We start from the raw sequence: 24,137 nt of genomic DNA, 5'->3' as shown, positions 1-24,137 counted from the left end.
ATGCCTGCTTCATTAGCTCATCCTCTGCTTGCCCCTCTTTCTGTCTGCAGTCTCTGGCTTCTCTCTTTGATTATCCATATGTTGTTCACATAAGGAGCTCTCCCCAAGATTTAATTCTTGGGCCTGCTGCACAATAAAAAGGTATAACAAAGTCTCACGATTGCATCCTGCAGAGTGCCTACCAAGGTTTACCTTGCCATTCACAACCTGTTTTCATGGTAGCTGGTCCAATGGTTACATAAAACCTGTGATTCAACTGGAAGGTACCAGAACAGCAGAACAGCCATGCCTGTACCATCCATTTGCATTTTCTAGTCTCTATTTCTGAAATATTCTTATTTTCCCTCCCTAGTTAGTAACTTGAAATTTTACTTTGAGTCCTCTAAAAATTTCACTTCAAAAGATAACTTCCAGACACATTAAAAAGAACAAAAAGCCCAAATCAGCCTGTTTTATGATAGTGGACCTGATAGAAGGGGCAGTTTAAGTACATCAACATAACAGTAATTCTTGCAAATGCGAGCTACTGAGGTCCTCATCAAGATGGAGGAAGGCAAGATAGGGGGCTGATTTTGGGGCTAAGGCTACAGCAGCCTGTGGGAGAGCACAGAGGAAATCCCAGTGGTGGTAGTGGGCTGGATTTGGCTGCTTACTGCATCCCTGTACCAGCAGGTGATGTCAGGGAGGGCAGGGAATGCCTGTCACTGATGGATGTCATGGCACCGGACGCATGCACCTATGGCTGAACACACTCTCTGCTGCACCCAAAGCTCAGGGGAACAAACTGTGGATCTTTCACCCATTCCCCTTGTTCCAACTACCCACTAACAGCACCCCTCAAGTTTTCCCTGAACCCCTAAGGAAACAGGCACCGGGCTGTGCTACCCACGGTGGGCACCTCTCAGTTATCTCCCTCTTGGATGCACTGCCTCCCCACCACCGTCTCTGGAGCCCTGGAAGGGGGGTGGGAAGGGGGTGCCTTTCTCCCAAACCCACCAGGTTCTCCCCTGCTGTGTCCCCATTGCTGCAACTGCTTGTCTGGCTCCTATACAAAAGCCAGGGCTTGTCCCTTTTCATCCTGATGCCTTTCTCTCTGAGTTTATTGTCATCAGTCGTGGCAGGGGAGAGATGGAGGGAGGGGAAGAACTGTTCAGCTCGGTGCTTTCTCTTGTAACCTGTGCCTGACCAATCTACCTCCTCAGGGGCTGTGGGGAGCTCCTCCCGCCCTGGCATCTCCTCACCCCTCCTCGAGCCCCTCGGCTCCTGGCACCCGGAGAGGGATGGCAGCAAGGGCGGGATGCGAGAGAGAGGGGGACTGACAGCAACTGCCCTTTCTCCAGGATGTACTGAGAGGAATGAAAACCTCCCGAGCTCCTTCCTCTGGGTGTTTGGGAGCAGATCCTGCCTGCCTGGCGGGGTGACTCCTCTGCACTGTCTGTGCGCGTTCCTGTGCGTGTGCTGCTGCCATCGCAGATGTACCCCCAGCTGTCACTTCACCGCGCACAGTCGCTCCCTCTCCCGCCTCTCTCTCTCTCTCTTTCTCTCTCCCCCTATTTATTATTTACGGAGGATTACAGTCCCTTTCCCACGCTGTCATCTCGCTGTGCGGCTCCCCTGCCCTCCACGCGAGGCCAGCGGCTGGCTCGGGAGGGCTCCTGCCAGCTAGGGTCCAGAACAGAGGCACTTTCTGCTGGATTTGCTTTGGGATTGTACCGGGTTCAGAGAGCCGGGAGAGCTGCCATTCTCACAGGAGGGTCCATTCCAGCCTGAGAGAGGTAAGCAAAGACGTTTCCCTTTTGAATTTTCCCCCATGCCCGGCTAAGCGAGGCGAGCGGAGCTGCCCCCCAGGCAGCGGCTTCCCCGGGGAGGGGGCGGCGGGCAGGGCAGCACTGCGCGCCGGGCGGCTCAGCGCAAAGGCTCCCTTGTGCCACACTGACGGACAGAGGAACGGCAAACCTGCTGCAGAGCTTGTTCCTACTGCTTCCAGCCCGGTCTCAGCGCAGGCAGCCGGGAGCAACTTCTCCCAGCTGAGAACAGCACCGGCAGCTTTCCTCGCACCGCAGGCGGCTCTGGTGCGGCTCTGAGGCTGAGAACGCGGAGCTGGGGTCACCCCGTACCTGGTGAGCCCTGACTTCTGTCGGCTCCCCGGGGCTCTCACAGGGGTCGGCATGAGAGGTGCCACCCTCCTGACTTGAGATGGCTTTGCTGGCTATCATTTTGGACTCAGCTGTCTCAGTAAGAACACCCTAAAATGGAGAAGTATGGACCAAAATCGAAGAGGTTCGGCACTCAGTGCACAGCTTTAGGAGTGGGGGGGTGTATGTGTGTAAGTGTGTGTGGGTGTGTGCTCATGGACATGACCACAGGACATGAAGTGAAGGATGCCAAATCACAAGTAGAGCCAAAAATAAGTCCCGAGTTGCTTTCAGCATCTCTGCAGGCTGAGCCTGTAATTTCTGAACTTTTGGGTGGAAGGCACAGCACTGAGGGGGGTGGGTGAAACACAGAACAGAGAAGCTTCACAGCCTTTTCCAGCCCTGACTGGGATGAAAGAGCGAGAATGAGGTCCCAAACGAGCCGAGGTGAAGCACACTGTGGACAGGAGTTATATGTAAGTGTTAGCCTGTGTCGGTGTGTGTTTGTGTGCATACATACACATGCACAGACACGTGCACACACACACACACACACACACCCCCCACACAGGGCATTCTGCCCCCTCCTCCTCCCTCTGCCTGACCAGCTCATTACTGTCCCTGCATCTCCTGCTAATTAAGAGCGACATGTTAAACTGGAGCTCCCCTCATTTGGGGAGAGAGGGTGTTTGAAGCTGTTGCTCCAAGCAGGTCATGACCAAGCTGGGCCCCAGGCCCACCACGTGGACTGTCAGGTAACCTGAATGTGCCACATCCAGCACAGCCCTGATGGGAATGGCAGTGGGCAGGATACAGCACTGCTCTGCTCTGAGAGTCTGACCTGCCACTCAAGAGTGGAGAGAGAAATTCAGATCTCATCTGGGGAAGGACCGGAGCTGCTGCTATTACAGGAGAAGGAAACCCTTAAAAGACAGGGGAACCCTTGAACACAGACAGCGACTTGTCCCAAAGCAGAGGACCTTCCTAGCAGTGAGGAGAAGGGAGCCTTTCCAGAACTGCAGACCATTTTTCTTCTGAGCTTTGTGGCTCAGATCTGTTGGGGGGTGGGGGTGGATTTTCCTCTAACTGCTGTGGGCAAACAACATTTGCAAGGGAATTATTCCACATGAGCGAAAGGCTTGCGGGAGTTGTCTCCCTGTCAGACATCAGTGCTGCCTCTGTTAGTGCATCCTGTCCACTTGGAGGAATTATGGTAAATCCTGAGCAAAGGGGCTGCTTGCAAAGAGAAAGGGAGGAAGCCTTCTTATGTAATTTTTATACCAGATCATAGCTTTACCCTTTCCTCCAGCAAAGTGAATGTCACATGCTAGCAAGGTGCACTCTCAGCTCAGACATCTTTAAGAGTCACTCCAGCTTCCTGCCCTTCCTCTGGATTTTTTTTTTAAGCCTGATGCAGAAAGGATTTTCTAGGCTTTTCTGCACCACAGAAGCCTGATGAAGGCAGAGCTGTGTGTCAGTAGCGCTGGGAGGGTCAGCACAGGGCCACAAGGATACCTGGACAGAAGCATTCAGGGAGCAACAGAGCCTGGAACAGGATGGGGAGAAGCTCAAGCCTGTGGGAAGGCATTTCTGGGTAGTTCTTCCGTGACTTTTGCCTGTTGCTGAGTCGAAAGACAGAGCAGGCAGTTTCCTTCACTTGCCATGTTTGGTTACAAGCAGCTGCTTACACTGCTTGACAAGTGTCCCAGTCCTGGGTGGCTCAAACCATAGCTCAGATGACCATACTGGGATGCTCCGGCCAGCTGGGTAATGCCTCAGCATGCTACACCATGACACACACTCAGTTCTCCCTGGAAAGAAGCAGGAGTGGGAGTTCTGGGATGTTCCTCCTGCTGCAGGGAAATACCTTGTCACACATACCCTATTCCTGCTGTGGCTTTACCAAAATGCTGGCTCACAAAAAAGCTTTCTGTGATTGAGGGGATGATAACAGCAAGAAGATGTGCATTTTTTTTCTATAAACTAGTTCAATTCCAGACTCATGACAAGGAAGGAAAGGTTGCTTCATCTGTGAGGGGTTGGATTATGTGAAATATATTATTCATATTTCAAAAACAAGCAGTTGAAAGTTAGGAAATACTGGTACTGGAGTACCTGCTGCACTGGGTTACAGTCCTGACTGGCAGGATCACACACTGTATTTTCATGAGCTGCTTCATTCAGGGTCCTTGGCTACATGGTGCTCAAGGAAGGAGTGAAGCAGGGGGCTCTTTTTTTTTTTTTTTGGGTACTGCAAAATGTGTGTCTCTTTTATTTGTTTACTGCCTGCCAAGCCAGCCCTGCAGGCAATACATCACTATTCATTGTTTTGTGCTGTTCTGAAGATGTGAGCAGCTACAGTTGCCTTGTAGCTGATGATAGAGAATTTATGCTCCTGATGAGACAAGAGAGAATGGTGGTTTTCCTGGCTTTTGAAGAGAAAAGAGACTTCCCCTTTTAGCCACACAGGGAAGGAGCAGCAGGTGCAGGACAAGGGCCTGGGACCTCTTGGCTCTCAGTGCTATTGAGTCCCTGAGATTGTACCAGTTTGCTGGCTAAGCTGCCAGCATTTTGGAAAACACCTGTGAGTGTTCAGCAGTTCTGCAAAATGGCCCCTAGGGTCTCGTGCTGGGCACCCACAAAATCAGGAATGTACAGACTGTGGCCTCCTGCCAAAACTGTGGTTTAATATTTAATTCTGACCATATAAAAACAGCCTCATTTATTACAACATCCTCATTGTTAGCTTGAGTATCATGTGTCCTTTGCAGTGAGTATGGGACAGGGTCCTGTGAAAAAAAGAAATATAACTTGGGTGGGTGAGCATAGGCAGTGCTGTGCTGCATCCATGCAAGTGGCTGAATCAATGTTGGGCAAGTATAAGCTGACATTTAAGTCCTTGGCTTTCCAAGCCTATTTTATCATACTATTTTATCAATTTTTTTCTTCCTTTAATGAAAATAACCATTTCCTCATTATATTTTTATTAATGGGGAAAAAAGAGACTGTCTATTATTTATGCTCTGCAATGCCCCATGCCCACCACAGGAAGGACTGAGACTTAAATTTACAGCAAAGCCACACAAGTCAGAATTTCTTGACTGACAGCAAGAAAAGCCTGGAAGTTTTTCTTGGAAGTCATGCCCTGCTACCATGCTCCTCCTCACTTCAAGGAGGCTGGGAAGATTCCTTCCCCATGAACCATGCTCTCACACAAGGGATAAAAAAGCAAGACCTCACCCTGAGTCTGGAGATGAGCTGTTAAAGGCAACTTGGCTTGGCATTCATCTCTTGGGCTGCATTTCCCCTCCTGGTGAGACTCCCTAGTGCCAGCGCTGCCCAAAGTGACTTTGCTGTGAGGTACCTGTGTGGGGCAGAGGGGCTGAAGGTGGGCCCTGCTCTCCACACCACTTCTAGTGATTTTGATGGGATGTGACTTTGCCATTAAGGTATCTTTTCTGTGGCTGCAAACCCTGTAGAAAACTAAAGTCACGTCAAATTTGCAGACCTTCCTCAGCCTCGGCAAGCTCTGCAGCATGAGGCTGTGATCTGTGTGCTAACCCAGATGCATCCAAAGATCCTGGCTGGAGTTCTGGGTTGTGAGAGCTGTCACCACGTCTTGTTGAGCTATGGGCAATGTTCCCAGCTCGTAAAAAGCCTAAATGCGTCCCAGGGATCCGCAGGCACCCCTGGAGCTGAAGGCAGCAGCCCAGATCCCATGCAGTTTGTGTGGACTTTGCAGGGCTGCCCCTCTTGGATGCTCTGGGAAGGTGATGGGGCAGCAGAACAGCTCCAGGTTCTTACAGGCAGCAGCAACAACCTTGTGCCACAGTGGCAACCAGGTGAGGCAGATCTCTGCAAGTCACTAAGGCAGAAAAAGATCTCCTTCAGAGTCCAGTACAAATGCATTGTGTGGGAATGATGAGAGGCAGCCTTTCCTCAGGGGGTTTGCCAGGAGCTATGTGCATTCTGGGTTGCTGATCCCCTTATGATAAGAGCTGAGAGGATTTTTACTGCCAGCATCTTGTGCTCTGCCCCACCACTGTGCAGGCATGGATGGTCCCTGTCCCTCTGGATATGCCCAGGGCACAGTCTTGTGACACCTTAGTTAAGTTCTTCCATTTTTCCAATGTTTTCTACATCGTCTCTCTCCTCCTGCTCCAGCAGCCAAAGTGACAAGCCACTACCCTTGCAGCTCATTTTGGGAGCCTGGCACCCAGGGAAGCACAGCCAATGAGGGGAGTGAGGAGAAGGGGGAGCAGCCTTGGTGGCAGCAGTTCTTCACCACGCTGGCTTCTCCACCAGAAGAAAGAGTAACAAGAGTCAAGCATAAGGAAGGCCAGTGAGCTCAAGGGCCCAGTGTATTTAAAAATGCAGGCAATGAAAAAAGCAAAACCAGTTTTTGGGCTAATGCAGAAATGAACGATGGGAAACAAGCAAGTATGGGGCATTTTGTGTGCAAGGGATCACCAAGGCTTGCAAAAGCTCGCCTCATTTTTGGAATGAGAAACCACAAGGAGAAAAGGCTCATGGATGAAGTGCCTTGACCCCCATAAGATGTAACAGGGGTCTCTTGATATTGATCTGGAAGCCCCTTGATTTGGCAGTCTGGTCATTCTGTTCAACAGAAATCTGGCCTAGTGCTCCAGGGACAGAGCTTATATTGATTAAAAACTTACATTTTCCTATCTTGCTGCTAAACTGATGCACCACCATCTACTACTCTGTTAGTGTAAATGTATCTCTTATCTCAGACAGGCTGGCACCTTCCCTCTTAAAGATCTGCTGCACCCTTTGACTCTTACTTAGAGACCCAGGGAAGGTACTGGGCCATGTTAAAATTTTTGACCCCTCAGAGAATCCTTCACAAATGTGGGCCCATACACACCTTCGTTCTCGAATAACACCTAAATAAAAACAAGAAAGAGAATACTTCGGGATTCAGAGCACCATCCAGCCAGGAAGTGCAGAAAATACCTGTGAGCACAGTAGTGATGGGAGTGAGGACCACAGAACCAGGATTCTCCCACCAAGCTGTCTTCTCTGCCTGCAACCTTTTCCTGGTTGTACCACCCACCCACACCCCCAGGATAGGCTTGCCAGGAAGCAGGGAGCAGCGTTTTAAATGCCAGTGAGCTGGAGGATGCTCGTGGGGTGTAGAGGGGGAACTGGGAGCAGAAGGGTGCCTCCCTCAGACCTGCAGTCCTTCTGTCAGGGGACTGAGCGAAAGGATTAAAGGCCTGAGCTACCACTTACCATGGGATTAACCCCTGCAGGAAATTAAAGTTGTAGGGAAGGCTCTTCACTCCACAGCTGAGAGAATGAGAAAAACTGGGATCTGGATTAGAACTGGCAGGGCTGGTGACAAGCCACCACCCACAGCCAACTGTTCCCGGCTGGATCAGAAAATGTTATCTCAACCTTCATGTAGAACCCCCCTCCACATCTCACTTGGTTACCAATTTTTGCCAACAGTGTGAGAAGAACAAAAACATCACCCTGTGGCAAGAAAAAGAGGAGGAAACTGGGTAGTCAGCTCACGTGTCCCTCCTCTGAGCCCCTCTCCCACTCCCTCACCCGCTTCCCTTCTCAGCTGCCTCCGCTCTGCAGGGAGGAAACAGGCACGTGGTCTGTCGCATTCCCTAGGACTTGGAGAAGATGCTGGCACACACATGGCTGGATTTCTTCCTGTCAACTGCCCCCTCAGCTCTCCTCCTGCTGCTGCTCTGGGCCTCCTCCATATGCCACACTTTTCACTGTGCTGGGACTTTCCTGTCACTCCTGGTTGGATATCCTGCTGTCTCCACCTGCTTCCACAGCTTCCCAAGGAATTCCACATCTCCACAGCAATCTGGGTCTTTCCCAGTAGTGATACCCTCTCCATCTCCCCTTCCTATGCTCTGTATTTCTCAGAGGATTTGCCGAGGCTTTATGCCCTTGGTTATTTCCAGCTCCTCCAGAATTTCCCAGTCTCATTATTGTGCATTGGTCAGGGAGGCTTGGGATGCAAATAGTGTTTTCTGCTTAAGCTATGGAATGAGGAATCAAGAAAACTGGCTTCTCTCCTGTTTTTGCCACAGGCCTGTCAGGAAACTTTGGGAAAACCTGGCCAAAAATCCTTTATTCTGTGTAGCTTTGATAAGGCCTACAAATGCTCTCTGCAGGACAGGACAGCTTTTACAACCCCAAGTGCAAACGCTGCACTTGACAGCTTTGAAAATCCTCAGTGAGTGGGGAACTGATGTGGACTAATGATGAAGTATCAAAAGCAAGGCACCTGAAATTTCAGCCAGCCAAAATCAGCAGCCAGTTTTACCTGCATCATAGTTTAGCCTTCCATAAAATAGGGATAAAGTTGATCTTTCTTGGAGGGTCCTGGGGAGGAAACATTTTTTACCATCAACACATTTGCATTTCAGAGGTGCCTAACATTGTTAATCCAAAAATCTGAAGCTTTTTGACCTTTTCATATCACAAAGGGTGAGGTTTTTATTTGCATCAGGCCAGGAATGTGGCAGAGTCCTTCACAAGACCAAGTGGGTTTTACACTTTTTCTGCTTGCTTTACAGCTTTCTGAGTGAGGTGTTTTGCTTAGCTGAGATTGATCACTGCAAGTCAGAGGGCACTATTTCTTCTGCAGCTGGGTTTCTTGTATGAATTTAAAATGTGCTTTCCATTGATTGTGACAGCACAACACTAATGAATCTTGAACACATGTGTTAATACATCAGCAAGTGCTGCAAATAAAGCTGATAAAGCTGGGAAGCTCACTGGAGCAATGACACACACTGGATGTTTCTACAGCATTGCTGAGCTTCTCTGCCACCTCCGAGTGTTTTTGCATTCCAAAGAGACAACAAAGAGGGGCTGCCACTGAGACAATGTCACCTCTTGGGATCAAAAATTTGCACAACCAGCAGGTCTGTTGGGGGACCTGAATGGGTGAGGCCTCCATGCCATCTAAAGCCACTTGTGGTGTGGCAGTCAGGCCACACAGATTATATCTCTGCTGCCACTTGCCCCACCAAGGGCAGATGAAGGGACATGCACAGAACAACATGTTAGTGACTAAATGCTGAGGTACCACTGTCCCTCTCCATTATGGGGTGATAGCAATAAAACATGGATCCTAAAAGCAACAAGGAAAGAGGAAGGAAAGAAGATAATCTCCTTAAAGCGTCCTCCATGCCCTCCCTCATGCTGCTGCTTTTCTGATAAAGGCTAAAGCAATTCAGCATTGGAAAGGGGAAAGGGACTTTGCCATGAAGGAGAGTGTGGGGGAGGGATGCAAGTCTGTGCATACTTTCTGATAATTTATTGCTGGCATCTGTTACAGTCTCTGCTACCTACCCTTCTGTAATATAGGTCACCCACATGCCCTGCCAGTGCTCATAAGCCAAGCTGTTAACCGAGTCTGATCCCCCAGCCATGATCCAAGGGTTAGTGCAAGGGACTTGGAGAGATAATCAGAGACAGAGGTTGCTGGGCTCTGTCTCTGACAGTGTCCTCATCCCAGTGACACAGTCCCCTGTGTCTCTATCCTCAGTGCTGTTTTCTGGAGAATGGGATAGATTTATCCACCTACCCAGAGCAGAAGCACTACTGGCTCTGCTTCTGGGGGTCATTAAACACAAAGTAGCACCACCTGACAGCTACTGTAAGAGCCATTCATAGAGCACATGGCAAGCTTTGGATAGAAGGTGACACAGAACTGGGAAGAGTTACTTAGCCAGTATGTGGATACAGTAAACTGAAACCCTCCCTGCTCTTCTAGCATGCTCCTTGGGACCCTCCCCACAAAAAATACAGCTTTGGGGTGAGACTGCAAACATGACTGGTGTCTGGGCACAGAGGAGCAGGCACAAGGCAGGAATAGTGCCTGCTGGAGTTTTCAAGCCCTGGCAAGTGCTGTGGAGTCATTACAATCCCCTCTGCATCCCCCAGTTCCCTGCTCAATCTAATTAGGGGAATCCTCATTAGAGAGTCCTCTAGAGTCTGACAGCAGGCCAAATGTCCAAGTGGCACTTCAGCTTGGTGTATTTTTGGCCACTGGAGCCCATGGGCCAGAAACAGATGATTTCATTTTGTTGCTTTGAGCTGAAACTAAAAAAGTTGTCTTTTGCTGTCCTATTTGAAACATAGGAATAGGAAAAGGCCATCACCAGCCCCACAGGCAACCCTGCTTTCTCAAGAATGTGCAAAGACATTCAGCTCCAAGCACATGGAAGAAAGCTCTGGCCTCTGTGCCCCATGGATAACAGGGCATTCAGCTGACATGCTGCTCTAGGGAGAAGGAATCATCTAGAAAGCCCTTGAGAAAGACACATGCCTGGTTTGTGGAGCCCTTGTGTGACTTCAGAGCGTTCAGAGCTCCAGCAATGCTGACCAGCCTTGAGCCCCCAAACCCAAGCAATGCCAGGCAAGCTCATAACAGATGGCATGGTGCCTCTCTTGTTGAGCTGGGGACATACAGGGAGCATTCCCAGGTCTGGCAGGGTGCTGGCTGCTGGAAAAATCCCTGGCTGTCAGGCTGAAAGCAGCCAGACACATCTGGTGCTGCTTTGGGGAGGCTAGAGGTGTGGGCAGGTGCTATTTGCCCCAAGATTACACATTCCCAGTGCTGCACTGGCAGTGAGTGCAGTTGGCCTGGTGCTCTGCAGAGCAGAAGGCATCTTTTGGGCCACAAGAAAACTGCTAATTAAGTCAGAATTCAAGACAAATCAGAGGAAACCTTTAAAAAAGAACTCTTGAAAATCCTCTCTGCCTCCTTGCTCTCCTGACTGTGGAATATTAATCACTAAGGGTATAATGTTCTTATGGGCAGTAGATGCGTAGGAGAAACTGTTTTTTTTTTTTCTGGATCTTTGGAATTAAAATTTCTCCATGAACATACTTCTTCAAGGTATAAATGCAGAAGCTCATTGACCCTCACCTTTCAGCAGCCAAGAACCTCTATGTATTCCAAATCTATTGCTCTGCCACCTGGGCACATGGTGTGCTTGGAGAAGCAGGCAGCTTTGTGGAAGACATGGAGGTTAATAAATATGGGTTACAGAAGAGTCCCTGGAACATGTGCAAGCCCAGCTCCGTGCACACATTTGTAAATGTAAGCTAGGTTGGTGACTGTGCATTTGTACATGAAGGTAGCTGCTTTTAGGTCTTGGAAACACGTGTATGAGTGCACACAGGGTGGCAGCTATCTATGGAGTGGGGAGTGTGGCATATATGTGACATGCTTTAAAATAATCTTGGGTTTATCAAGGCCCCTCCATCTCAGCGCATGTTGCAGCGCAGGAGACTGACATTAAAGCCTGAACAGGTGTTAATCACTATGCACTGTAATAAATTCTAAACATAGGGAAAAGGCTTATTTATACATGGCTGCTCCTCCCACCCTGCACTCTCTGCTTGAGCCTTGGTGCTGCCTGAGGGAAAGAGGCGCCCGTGAGGTACCAGAAATGAGTGCAAGAGCTGGACTTGTCCTGCTGCAGCAGAAGGAGCCGGGGGTGGACCGTGACCCTGTCCCCATCCTCACACCCGGGTGTGCCAGCCCTGCCCTGCCCTCAGCCCCCATTGCTGCCTGGGGACATCTTGGATGAATTGCACAGAGCACTGGGAGAGACACCAGTGCATGGCCTGAGTGGGGGCTGAGGGGACACCATAGAGGGACACAATGTCATAAAGCACCCAAGGAAGCTGGTTTTGTTTTTTTTTTTCTTTTAAATTGCTTAGCCCCCCTAATTGGCGCGAAGCCAGCTGATACAGATGGGGTGTTACAAAACAGAGCCAAAAGGCAAGAGCACAAGGAACAGAGCTATCTATAACCCTGACAAAGTTAGATGGAGTGAAGGTGGGGAAGAGGGAACGGCAGAGCATGGCAGGCGGCTGCCCCTGATGCTGAGAGCAAGGACGTGATCATTTGGCAACAGGATTTGGAGCTGATCGACTGGCGCTATCCAGCAGGCAGATAAGGCTCTGTGGCTGTCAGCTTAACTCTGCCGTTTATTCCAGTGCTGGAGGGAGTTAAATAGAGCACACGGAAAGCTGCTGCTGGGGACTGAAAGTCAAGGAGGGAGAGGGAAGGAAGAGGCTGTAATTGGGCAGTGTCCGGGGAGTCGGGTGGAAGTGGCTGCAGGCAGAACCCCTCCAGGTAAGTGCCTGCAGCTTTTCATCCTCCTTTTCCATATGGACAGGCGGGGACAGGAGACTTCAGGGGTGGCATTTAGGATGGAGAGGTTTCTGTGGGGGAGGCTGAAAGTCTCCTCGGTCAGGTCGAGCGCAAGCACCAAATGGGGACAGCTATTTGTTGCAGCTTCTCCTTCAGTGGGAACTGCAGAGAAAGGGCTCCAGCTTAGTTTGGGGAGTGAGGGGCTGCAGCAGATGAAGGTTGAATTGGTTTCTGTACTATGAGAGGTGTTTGGTGCATTGGCATTTAGGTAAATGATCTAAATAGCCTTGCAAATGTGCTAGCCTAGGTACTGAACCTGCTCGTAATTTCCATCAAGATGCTAATTTTAATATTTCCTGGTGGTTTACATTCCCATATAAAATAAATCAGTCTGGGAGCCTGGGGGAGGGTAGGCACCTGGCACGTGTGTGGGGAGAGTGTCCTGGTGGCAGTGCAGCACCCAGCTGAAACAGCTGCCGTGGATGTTGTCAGAGCCCCTCAGAGGGGATGGAGGATGGCTTATTTCTGTACTCGGGTTGAAATGTGTCCATCTATCTGCTGCTGTGACTGTGGGTGGCACGTCAGAGAGTACGCAGGGGGACAGAAGGATTTGTGGTGTTTTCATTTTTCCTGCCTCCTTGTATCCAAAAGGGAAGCGGGAGGGAAGTTGAAACCTGTTGTCAGTCACTTACTGTCAGGGGAGAGTTTTATGGTCTTTGGGTTTCTAATTAGACTGAGGATTTTTCCTTCTACTAATTAAGATGCAATTCCTCTCTTTTCAACACTCCCACTCAGTCTCCCCCGCCTCAGGTCCTTCCTTATCCTTCTCCTCCGAGGCTCGCTCGCTCTTCAGCTCCTGCAGTTGCTGCAGTGGGAAATCCCCAAGCTGAAGCTGTGCTGCTCTAGCCACCACATCCATTTTACCTTAAAACAGACAGGAAGTGCTGGTAGGGAATACGGCACGGGGGGGTGGGGGGACGGGTGTGGTGGAACGGGAGGAGGAGGAGCGGGGAGAGAAGCAGCTTGGCAGCCGCTGGTGCCCAGATCTCAGCGAGCCTGAGCCGTGCGTCAGGCAGAGGATGCACAGGTGGCACCAGCCTGCGTGGAGGCGACAGGAATGAGCCGGACTCTGCTGCCCTGGCAGGGTCACCTTAGCAATTCATCAGGTTAACCTTGAGCATGAAGCTAATGTAGCTACCATAGCAGGCTATTCAAGCACAAACTTCTCTCTGGCACTTAGGTGAATCAGGTTTTATTTCTGCACCGCGAGGTTCAAAATGAATTCATGTTGCGCCTCCTGAAACACCCTCCATTTCTCCTCCAAAACAGAACTGATGCCTCAAAGGCAAAACACTAATTGTGCAGGGGAAAGGACAGCACTGAGCTCAGCACCCAGGGAAGTGAATGTCATCTGCTCAGCTCTGCTTTCCCTCTACAGGACCTGGCAGGCAGGCTACAAGGTCATTCCCTCTCCCTGTGGGGCCGAGGGCCAGGCTGGCTGTTGGATGTGAAGACACGCTGGAGAAGAGCACGATGCTGCCTGCAAGTGCTGGCCACCGGTGGAGGAGCAGGTTCCTCATGAGGTGGCAGGAGGCTTGTCGTAAGTAATGCCTGCCCAGGTACCAACTACCATATTCCTGTTTGTCAAGGGAATGGGAAGAAAATGGGTCACATCAGGGTTAAGAACAGGGGAGAGGGACAGCTAAGAATGGAGATGTTTGAACTAATTCCTGATTCCTTTAGAGGCCAGGCTAGCTGGGAGGGAGAGTGATATTCTAAAGCTGAAGATGGGCTTAAAGTGGGACAGCGAGTGATGATTGCTTCTGAATTCCAGTGGGCCTGGCAGGTGAGAAACTGCACGACAGACACCACTGCACAAAGATCCACCCTGAACATTTCTCAAATCAGTATCCTATGAGCTGCAGGCTCCTCTCTGTGCTTGGGGTTTTACACAGGCTGCTGAGCAAAGCTCTTCACAGCAAAAGTCATAACAGATATTAGAGGGAAATGCAGGATGTGAAGGCAGAATTCTCCTACTGGGCACTGCCACATGTAGTGAAAATCAAGAAGTAAATAAAGAAGCTCCCTTTCAAATTAAATTGTAAATGTTCAGCCTCTGCATGTTCCCAGTGGGCTGGGGCAGCTGCTACAGCACCCCTGAGTGCAGAGCAGGCGCTGCTAGGGTGATGTGGGGCTTTGGGAATTTATCTGCATCTCAGAGAAGTATCTGGGGACCACAGTGGAGTAAAGGGGACACTTGGAGAGTGTCCCTCACTACTGCATGCCCAGGCACCAAGTAGGTCTGTGCTTTTCCTCGTTCCAGTCCTCCTGGTCACATTTGGAGCTGCAGCTCTGAGAAGCTGGGGGAATTACTTCCTTCTCCAGAAAACAAACATCTTTGTAATCCATCCTCACAGACCAGACTGTCTAAATTATTTATAATGAATGCTACTGAGTCTTGACTTAATGTGATATACCTGGATCATCTTTCTGCCACCTACTAGAGTCACCAAACACCCCACAAAGTAACTTGATCTTCCCTAAACACAAAACCACTTATTATCCATCCTTCTGTAGGGCTGGAAGACAGCTTCAAGTTTTGTCTATTGCTTCCCTGCCTCTCTTTCCTGTAGAGCTGCATCTTAACCAACGCAATGAATTCCCTGGCCTCAGCTCACATCCTCAGGGATGTGAAATGAAAACGAGATCTCTCTTCTGTACGATTTTAGTAAAATATTTCCAAAAGCATACAGCAATATATGGGTAACAACAAGACATTTTTGGCATATCCTACATGGCTGCAGAAGCCTGGCATAAATCCACTTCCTGAACATAACCACAGCCAGCTGCCTGAGGCTGTTCCTGCCAGCCACTGCCAGCATACACACTGGTGGAACCCCACAGCCACCCAGTCGGCGCCGCAGGCGGCCAGGCACTCTGAGAGATAAGCACTGAGCAGAATGCCACCTGGATAGCATTACACATGGGCTGCTCTTGCCTTTCTTGGTGTACAAAGCAGCTGTTATCTCATCATCACAGCTGCCAATCTATTATTAATACTGGGCTTTTGTTAAGCATCCAGGAAAAGACGGGGTCACTTGAATGACTCATTGCTCTTTCCCTTCCCCACTCTGGCTCCCATTCTTTTAATTCCCTCCCTACAACAAGAGTGTGACATATTCTGAACAGAATTAAATATCAGCCAGCCAGTCAGTACCTGTGCTGCACTAGCCCATTGGCTATGATCTACTTTCATGGCAATTTCTGCCGTGGGCTCCAGCCTCTGCGTGACTAGAAAGCACAGAGATGGTCTGGGTAAAGATCTGTCTTACATTTCAACATAAGGGTCCATAATTCTCCTTAAAAGAGTACATTTATTGGCATGGCCTGGGCTGATGTACACCTGAGATCTCGACTGTAGGATAGTAAAAAATGATTGAAGAATTGTGAAAGACAGATGAAATAGGAAAGAATTGATATATTATCTCTGAACACTTATCCCTTGCTCCTTAATAAAGTCATATAGCTTAGGATTCAAACAGGATAGTTCTCCTTAGACTACCAGTCCACAAATCTGCCAATTCTCACAAGGATCACTGGGAACACAAAACTTGCCCTGTGCAGGATGACAGGGTTGGAGTATGAAGGCACAATGCTGACAAGCAAAGTCACTATAAAAAAATGGGAAAAAATGGGCTGGGGGTCAGATTAAACTCTGGAGAGTGGCACAAGCGAAGAGAGGAAGAGCACAGCTGACTGCAGAGCTGCTCTAGGCAGAGCTTCTCCACAGCATGAGTCTCCTTTGGTTCTCTCTCTTGTCACAGTCTTTTCACAATTCCTTTAGGATTAAGAAGTAAAACACCTGCTTGTTGGTTCCTTGAAGAAAAGCAGGACAGAAGAACCTGACTGCCAGTTCAGGAAGGCAAGACAATCAACACATCCCCTTTAGCTACCACTCACCCCTCAAAAGACTCTACCAACCCAAGTGACTGCCTTCTCTGAAGGAAAGTGAGAAAGGGAGAGGACAGGCATGATGTACAGACAAACCTGCTTCAGTTTTAGTCAAATGCTCAAACTTGTCACCTTAAAAACTGCGAGGGAGCTGAATTTGCTTCCCACATTGAAGAATAGCGGAATTCATTGTGCGATCTCAATTCCACAAAAGGAACTAAGATGAAGGATGCAAATGTTTTACATAGTCTGCTTAAACATAGCTCCCACTCCTCTAATGACAAGAGGCACAAAGCTTGCTTTCTTGCTGATAATGCTTCTTTGTCACAAAAATGAGAGTTTGAAAAGCTGCTGGCTCCCAGGGAAGGTTGGTAACTGTGCCCTGATGCCACTGGCAGGATCTGGAGTCACGTCTGGAATCCACAGCAGCTCTAAAAAATGCTGATTTGTGATTTGTCCAACCTTGAGATAGTGTAAGAGAAAGGGTGTGTGTGTGTTAACCCTTTTCCTGACACTGCTTTTGTCAGTTACCAACGTACATCTCTTTTCCTCATTCCATTGCTGTGGGCCATTTTGGTCAGATGTGGTTTAAACTGTTCTTTGCGTGTCTGTTGTCTGCCCAGTTGGTGACCATGATTCAGGGTTTGCCCCATGATTTGACTGTAGTCCAGAGTGTGTCCAAAGTTCTTAATTAGAACAATTGCTGGATCTGTACCCAGTTAGCACCTCTAGATGGAGGTGGTCACTGGCCACTCAGAGGTACTTCTGGAGCTGTTGCTCTGGGATTCGGAAACTGTTTTGAGAGCAATGGCAAGTACCAGGTGTGCAGTGATTTAGGGACTCCTTGTTACTTTTTAGCAGTTGTCTTGGTCATCCCTTTGTAATGTAATGTAATGCATTAAAAAGTGGACACACTGTGAATATGGTAAGCAAATGACACCCTGATTTAGAGTCTTAGATCTGAGTTTTATCAATCACAAATATTAGGATTCAAACTGCAGGAGCACACCTGAAATGTAGGTTGTTTTACTTTTCATTTTTCTTAAAAGCTTTTTAATAACATATCTGTTTCTGAAAAATTGGAACTTCCTAATTGTACCTGGTCCCTCCTGTCTCTACCCTGACTGTTTAGAAAGAGCTGTCCTTTGTCAGAGGTGTCACCTCCCACCACTCTCTGCTCCATTATCCTCTGACAGGTACAGTCCTCCAGTGTCTGTTGGCAAAGTCTGCTGGGATGCACTGTTCTGACTTTGCTGTGAAACTAGAAGGATATTTACTTGCTTGTTACAAAAAAAACAGGCTAAGAGGAAAGTCATGCTGTCAGGATGCAGGCCAGGGGTAAAGGAATGTAGCTGTGAGGAAACTCATTACACTGCAGGGCATTGCAGTGAAGAGCCCTGCTGTGAGGGCTGTGTTGTAGTCAGTGGTGGGTAAGTTTGGGAAAGCACTGATCTAATCCATGCCCTCTTCCTTCCCTGCTTTTCACCTTCCAGTGCTTGGCTGCTGGCTCTCACTATGTGCTGCTGAGTCCTTCTTTGCTTGTCCTTCCTCCTGCAAGTGTAACAGTGGCAACCTGGAAGTGGACTGTAGTGGTTTGGGCCTCTCTTCTATTCCCTCAGACATCCCCACAAACACCAGGACCTTCCTCTTTCTCAACAACAAACTCAGCATCCTGCCAGGAGCAGTGTTTTCCAACCTCTCTGCTCTACAGAGGTTGGACCTATCCAACAACTTCCTGGACCAGCTCCCTCAGAACATCTTCAGTGACCTGGGGAACCTCACAGAGCTCCAGCTGAGGAACAACAGCATCCGGGCCTTGGACAAGGACCTGCTCCAGCACACGGCCCTGCTGCGCCAGCTGGATCTCTCCATCAACGGCCTGGCCCAGATCCCTTCAGGCATCTTCGACGACCTGCCTGCTCTGCGCTCCCTCTCCCTCAGGTCCAATCGCCTGCAGAGCCTGGACAGGGTGACCTTTGAGCCTCTGACCAGCCTGCAGCATCTCCAGGTTGGGGACAACCCCTGGGAATGCGACTGCAACCTCCGGGACTTCAAGCACTGGATGGAGTGGTTCTCCTACCGAGGTAGGTGCTCGCGTGCGGGAGGGGAGGCAGGTGGAGGAATTTTGGTCTTCCAGGAAAAGCAAGCAAAAAAAAAGGCAGGCAGGGAAGAAACAGGAGCACATACAACTGGCAGGAGCAGATACAACTGTCAGGTCAGGCTGACCTGATGGACAGGTCTCAGCCAAAGAGCAGGAGGACCCTGCTACAATTTAGTACCCCTGCACCTTCATATAGCAATACTGCCCTTCTGTGAAGTCCCCAGGAGCCCTAGATCTCCTATTTCCTTGTTTTGTTTCTAATCTGAACTATTACCTGTTTTTTTAATCTTGAGAGAAGAAAACACTTTCCTCGTGTAACATTAGAATTTTAGGATCATGAATTCACCTTACTCTTTCTGCCTAAAGAGAAGAAATGTTTTTCACACTTGGCAATAACCATCCCATTCTCTTTCTTAAGATGAGAGAATTAGAAGTCAGATTTGGCTGTAAAGCACCAGGTTTGCTGCCAAAAAAAGAACTTTAGGAAACAGTGACACTTAGGAAAAACACTGCAACTCACATTGGAGAACCCAACCTACAGCTCAAATTAACAAGCCAGGCCCCAAATCAGACTGGCTATGAAATCATCATTTCAAACGGAGCAGTTTTTGACAAGTTTGCATTTCCAGATTTTCCTTGAAACACAGAAGACTAGAAAGGTACATGTCACTTATCAGGAATGCTGATGGGATGACATGCTTTCAGAAGCTGCAACTCAGAGAAAGATGGCACATTTTACAGGACTGAGGATTGAAGGCCTGACCTTCTGTTTCTGGAACCAACGAGTAGGAAAGGGTCTCAAATCATGCAGATAGCAACAGTCAGCTGTCACATCCCTGCTGATCACAGCCATGCTGCAAGGAGATTATCTCTGCCTATAGCTACACTGCAGTCTGAAATATGCATTTGTGTGAGCAGAATCAAACAAGCATACGAGTGCCACTTTGCACTTTTTTTTATTTCTTGTTTTTCTTGACTACCATATCACAAAGTCGGTGGAAAGCACGCAGACATAACTTTGCTTTTTTTCCTCCCTTTCAAGGAAATTGCTCAAACTCACTCAAGCATTTGTTTCAACATCTGTCATTATTTTCACAGAGATGGATTAGTTGTCAGAAGATGGGATGTGTATCTGTTGTTTTTTTTGAGAAGGTACAGCCTGCTCCTATATTTTTGCTTTAATTTCTCTTTTTCTAAAGTGGTTCTTCTGAGACTTACATAACTCACTAAACAGTATGAGGCTGACTTAAATGGTTTCAGAGGGCTTTCATGTCTTGGCCTATTCAGATATGCACCAAGAGCTCTAATGTCAAACCCAACTTAGGCAGAGGTATACTGGCCAGCTGACATGGTTGAAGCTTCTGCAGGGAAAATACTTTAGCAGGTTTGAATGGAGGCCCATGAACTCACCCCAGCTGAGGATCTAACCCTGCTGCCTCTCTATGGGGATGGAGCTGTGATTGACTCCTCTTATCTCTGTTGGAACAGGTGGGAAAATCGACCAGCTGGCCTGCACCCTGCCCAAGGAGCTGAAAGGAAAGGACATGCGGATGGTGCCCATGGAGATGTTCAACTACTGCTCCCAGCTGGATGACGAGAACAGCTCTACAGTGCTGGACAATACTGGCCCACCTTGCACTAAAGGAAGCCCTGCTCCTTCCAAATCTAAATCAGGCCCAGAAACAGAAGTGGAGCCCAGTGTGGGATGCCCTCAGAAACAGCGGTACAGGCCTGTGAGCGTGCGCCGCGCGATCGGCACTGTGATCATTGCAGGGGTGGTTTGTGGCATCGTTTGCATCATGATGGTGGTGGCAGCTGCCTATGGCTGCATCTATGCCTCCCTCATGGCCAAGTACCACAGGGAGCTGAAGAAGAGGCAGCCACTCATGGGTGACACAGAAGGTGAACACGAAGAGCAAAAACAAATCTCTTCTGTGGCGTGAAACTGTTCTAGGAAGGAAGGGACAGCGATGAAAAAAGGTACCTGAGAGCAGTCAAGCATGGGGTCCTCCCAAAATACATCTTCCCAGACAGACTGTGCTATTGCTCCACTCACCCAAGTAGTACAACATGCTTCTGGGGGGTCAGGGCACCTGGCTCAATTTCTTTTCCTCTGCCCCAGGCCCATTTTGTGCCCTTTCACCCTTGGGCCCTCCCAGACAAATAAAGTAGAGTCAGACCTCGAGTGCTTGCTGTGCCTCATGCCCTTGCACAGAGTTTCCCTCGCATGCCTGCTGCAAAGGCAGCTGGCACCTTCTGGGACCCTGTGTCATTCTCTCAGCTTCAGTCCTGAGTCATCCCGTGTCCTGTCAAGAGTTCTGTGCAAACAGAGAGAGAGCAGCTGGGTGAAACCCTGTGTGGGGAGCAGGACACCAGGAGTGTCCATGCCTCACCGTTAGGTCACTGCTGTTGTGTGACACGAAGCTGCTGCCTACCCACAAATCAGTGCTGCCAAGATTACATCAGAAGGGAGGCAAGGTCCCCATGGTAGGGCAACAGTCAGTGGTAGATTTCTCTTCTCACTTTTAGAGGTGGAAAGATATCTGTATCACCCTAACACACTGCCAGGGAGTACAGTGTCCCTCTTCTTGCTCCTGGCCAAGTCTAAACCTTTGAGCTGGCACACACATCATCTGCTGCAGGTGCACAGCACAGAGTCATCCTCCTGTACACACACACACACACACTGACTCATTCTGATCCCAACACCCACAGAGCCAGTCCCAGTTCCAGGCATCCAGGCACCCCACCTGCACATGCAGAGCTATCACTCATGCCCATGCTGATCTGCCCTCTGCATGCAGCCATGGACACATCCAGCCACTTTACCTTACTCTGATCACTGTAGTGCATATCACCTTCTGCTTCAGACAAAAAACATGCACACGCCACTGAGGAGTAACAAAAACATCTCAGCCATAGCGCAGAGCCAGTGGGAAGTGGCAGAAGATGATGGAGAGAGGCAAAGTTATTGAGATTACAGCATCAGTCTGTGGAAATAAGTACACAGCATCCAAAAAAAAAAAAAAAAAGGTGTTCTTATCTATTTTATGTCTTCTCAAATAAATGGAGAGAGTAAGGATATGAAGCCTCCATTTAGAAATGTTTGATTGGAAGATCAGAAGTGGGTCATCAGGAAAGACTGGAGGAGGAGGTGGCTTACCAGGAGTGTAAGCCATGCTGAGTAGTGTGAGCCTAGGGGAAGGTGTCAGGGAAGAAGTCACACAACCCAGGAGCTGCCATGGCTGGCACAGTGTGTAGAACAGGGTGATGCAGCCAGGGTGACCAAAAAGAGTGGGCAGAGTTATGGAGGGTCATGAGGTGAATGAAGGCTGGAACCTGGAGCACAGTGTGGCACATGTGGGAGAGCCCAGGAAGGGTCTGGCACAGAAGACAGCAGAGCCCACATGCACTCCCTCCACCATCATTGGAGTGTCCAGTGACACCCACAGCTGCACCTGAGTGTGCCCACACACACAGCCATGCACACTGCCACTGTCACGTAGGGTGACTTCCCCCAACCAGATTTTAAAGCCCTCAGAATGCAGTGCCTCCTATTAGTCTTAGCTCATTCTGACCTGACAGGGAAAAAAAAAAAAGTGAGAGGGAAAAAAAAATGAAAGGAACTCAACATAAGGACTCATTTTGTATCACTGGAAGTGGGATAAAATGCTGTCTCCAGGGGAGAGCGTACATTGCCATGGTAACCTGCTCTAACCCGTCACAGTGGGTATTCCTGGGCGAGGAAGATGACACCGGAGGTCGTGCATCCACTGTGCCTGTGGATGGTGTGATCCCTGCCATCAGGAAACAAGCTGGCAGCCAGCCCAGCCTTGCAGGTTGTTTCACTAGCAACCTGTATTCAGAGCCCTGCATGCTCTGCAGGTGCACCATGCCAGGGCACATCACCTCTTCCACCTGCTTCATCTGAATCCCAGTGCTGTCGGACATCTCACAGCCCTCCTGCTCGCTGTGGCTGGATCCCTGTGGAAGCAATGCACACCGGCTCCTCACTCCTTCTGGTCCCAGAGAGGTGGCTGTACTGATCCATGGGCACACAGCATCATTAATCAAAGCCTGGAGTGGCAAAATCCCTCCTGGTCTACCCAGGGTCACCAGAGCCAAGGAGACAGGGTGCTCTGGACTGTTTTAGCATGGGGCAGAGGAGGATGTTCTTCAGGGAAGCACAAGACCAGGCTGCCACGGAAGAAGAACTGGGAGAAGCAGTCAGCCCGCCCACCAGTGCAAGCACACACTTTCCTCTCGCTTCCAGCACTCTGTGGGGAAGAGGAAGCAAAGGAGGGGGGCTGGTGAAATGTGAGGAGGAAGGACTCTTCCCCCATGCACTGTACAGCCACTCCAACCATCCCATCTGCTCCAAGTGTAGCCCGCTCTGAAGGGCAGAACTGGTGCACTGCAGACTCCATATGCGTGTTATTGCTGTTCCACATTCCCAGCAAGCCAGGAGCAGACTCTGCCTGCTGGATCCAAACCTCTCCCCAAGCTCCCTCTCAGGGGAACCTCTCCCTTTACCATACTGGACTCCGCAATCATACTTGAAATGGGACTTGAGTCAGAGTGGTATATTTATAGATCTATATTTTACTTGCATCAAATAATGGTGACATATTGCACAAAACAAATGGGATCTATATATGTATGTGTGTGTGTGTGTGTGTGTGTGAGTGTGTGTGTGAGATAAGAGAGAGACTGTTTTTAAGGGAATAGACTAGAGGTGAAATGAATGGGAAGAAGGTAGGGGACAATGCAGGGGTTGAGGGTGTGAAATCCTCCTTTCCCTGCACCTTCCCTGTGACTTCCTCCTGCCCTGACCAATTTTTCTTTGTTGCTAATAATATTTTCTATATCCTGTGTTGTGGGGCTGGTGATGACCTTGCCCATCCTTTCCTTTTTTTGTTTTAATTTATACGGCAGAAAGTCTGGATTTATCTCAACCCTAGACAAGGGACTGCTATGTTTAGCAACCCACCCAGGAAAGGAGAAGACAGGAAAGGGGAGAACTGAGTGTTGCTGGGAAACACATAGGCTGGCTATGAGGAGTCCCTCTGGAAAGCAAATACTCTGTTTGGCAGGATGAGGACCTGTCCTTTTGCATGCAGAGCAGAGTAACTGGGCTCACTGGGAAGTGCCCTCTTCATGGCACTGTTTGCAAACAGGCTCTTTCTCTGCTCCCCAGCACACCTGGAAATCAGGCTGCCCTGGTGTGACTGAGCTGCTGCACTGCCCACAGGCACTGCAGGGAGCACTGCATCCTCAGCAGGCAGAAACAAAGCTCTGTGGGATGCCGGATACAGAATGAGACCCAGTGCTCCTTGTGTGCCCAGCCAAGGGGTTCCTCTGGTGTGTGGGGACAGCAGCTCCTGTGCCAGGAGCAATGTCGGGCTGGCAGGGCCACCAGGAACAGCCCCTCCTGCTCCCCCCACTCCCCTTCCCCACACATCCACCTGTGGGACAGGTAGGCACATCCCTTGCAGGGAACAGATGGCACTTGTAATTCCTTTTTCTTTTTTGTTACTGTTTGAGGGAGAGCGACAAGATTTTCTAAAATGATTGAATGGAGGTTTCTTTGGCATGAGACAGAAAATTTTTAAAGGTATATTATATTTCTGGCTTGTTGTTACAGAATAATAATAAAGAATGTATTTTCCTATGCTCCTTCTTGTTTAAATGAGATCTCTGATAATACCATTCACTCTTTCCCTACCCCCTGCAGAAGCAAACACCACAGGGACACAGCCAGCCAAAGGAGGAAGCCCCTCAA

General features: G+C 49.3%; 2 protein-coding genes across 6 annotated transcripts in view; one reads left to right on the top strand and one right to left on the bottom strand.

Annotated features, from left to right (window-relative positions):
* The window catches only part of CACNA2D4 (calcium voltage-gated channel auxiliary subunit alpha2delta 4), a 120,595-nt gene that overhangs the window by 27,229 nt on the left and 69,229 nt on the right, over positions 1-24,137 (bottom strand). The window lies entirely within an intron of this gene.
* Positions 1,146-24,031, top strand: LRTM2 (leucine rich repeats and transmembrane domains 2). Of its 5 annotated transcripts, XM_071422198.1 has the most exons (6): positions 1,146-1,775; positions 12,147-12,285; positions 13,099-13,250; positions 13,742-13,903; positions 17,748-18,338; positions 19,844-24,031. In XM_071422198.1, the coding sequence occupies exons 4-6, from the start codon at positions 13,837-13,839 to the stop codon at positions 20,296-20,298; spliced, it is 1,113 nt and encodes a 370-aa protein (XP_071278299.1). In that variant the 5' UTR covers positions 1,146-1,775; positions 12,147-12,285; positions 13,099-13,250; positions 13,742-13,836; the 3' UTR covers positions 20,299-24,031. The 5 variants fall into 5 exon arrangements, with proteins under 5 accessions (XP_071278299.1, XP_071278300.1, XP_071278298.1 ...); XM_071422199.1 differs by lacking the exon at positions 12,147-12,285; XM_071422200.1 differs by lacking the exon at positions 13,099-13,250 and having other exon boundaries at positions 1,444-1,775.

Source organism: Agelaius tricolor, unplaced genomic scaffold (genome assembly GCF_023055355.1).
Source record: "Agelaius tricolor isolate 1412-34295 unplaced genomic scaffold, bAgeTri1.0.p SCAF_3, whole genome shotgun sequence".
NCBI lineage: Eukaryota > Metazoa > Chordata > Aves > Passeriformes > Icteridae > Agelaius > Agelaius tricolor.
Note: the sequence above shows the minus strand (reverse complement) of the source record. Positions and strands in the feature narration are given on the sequence as shown.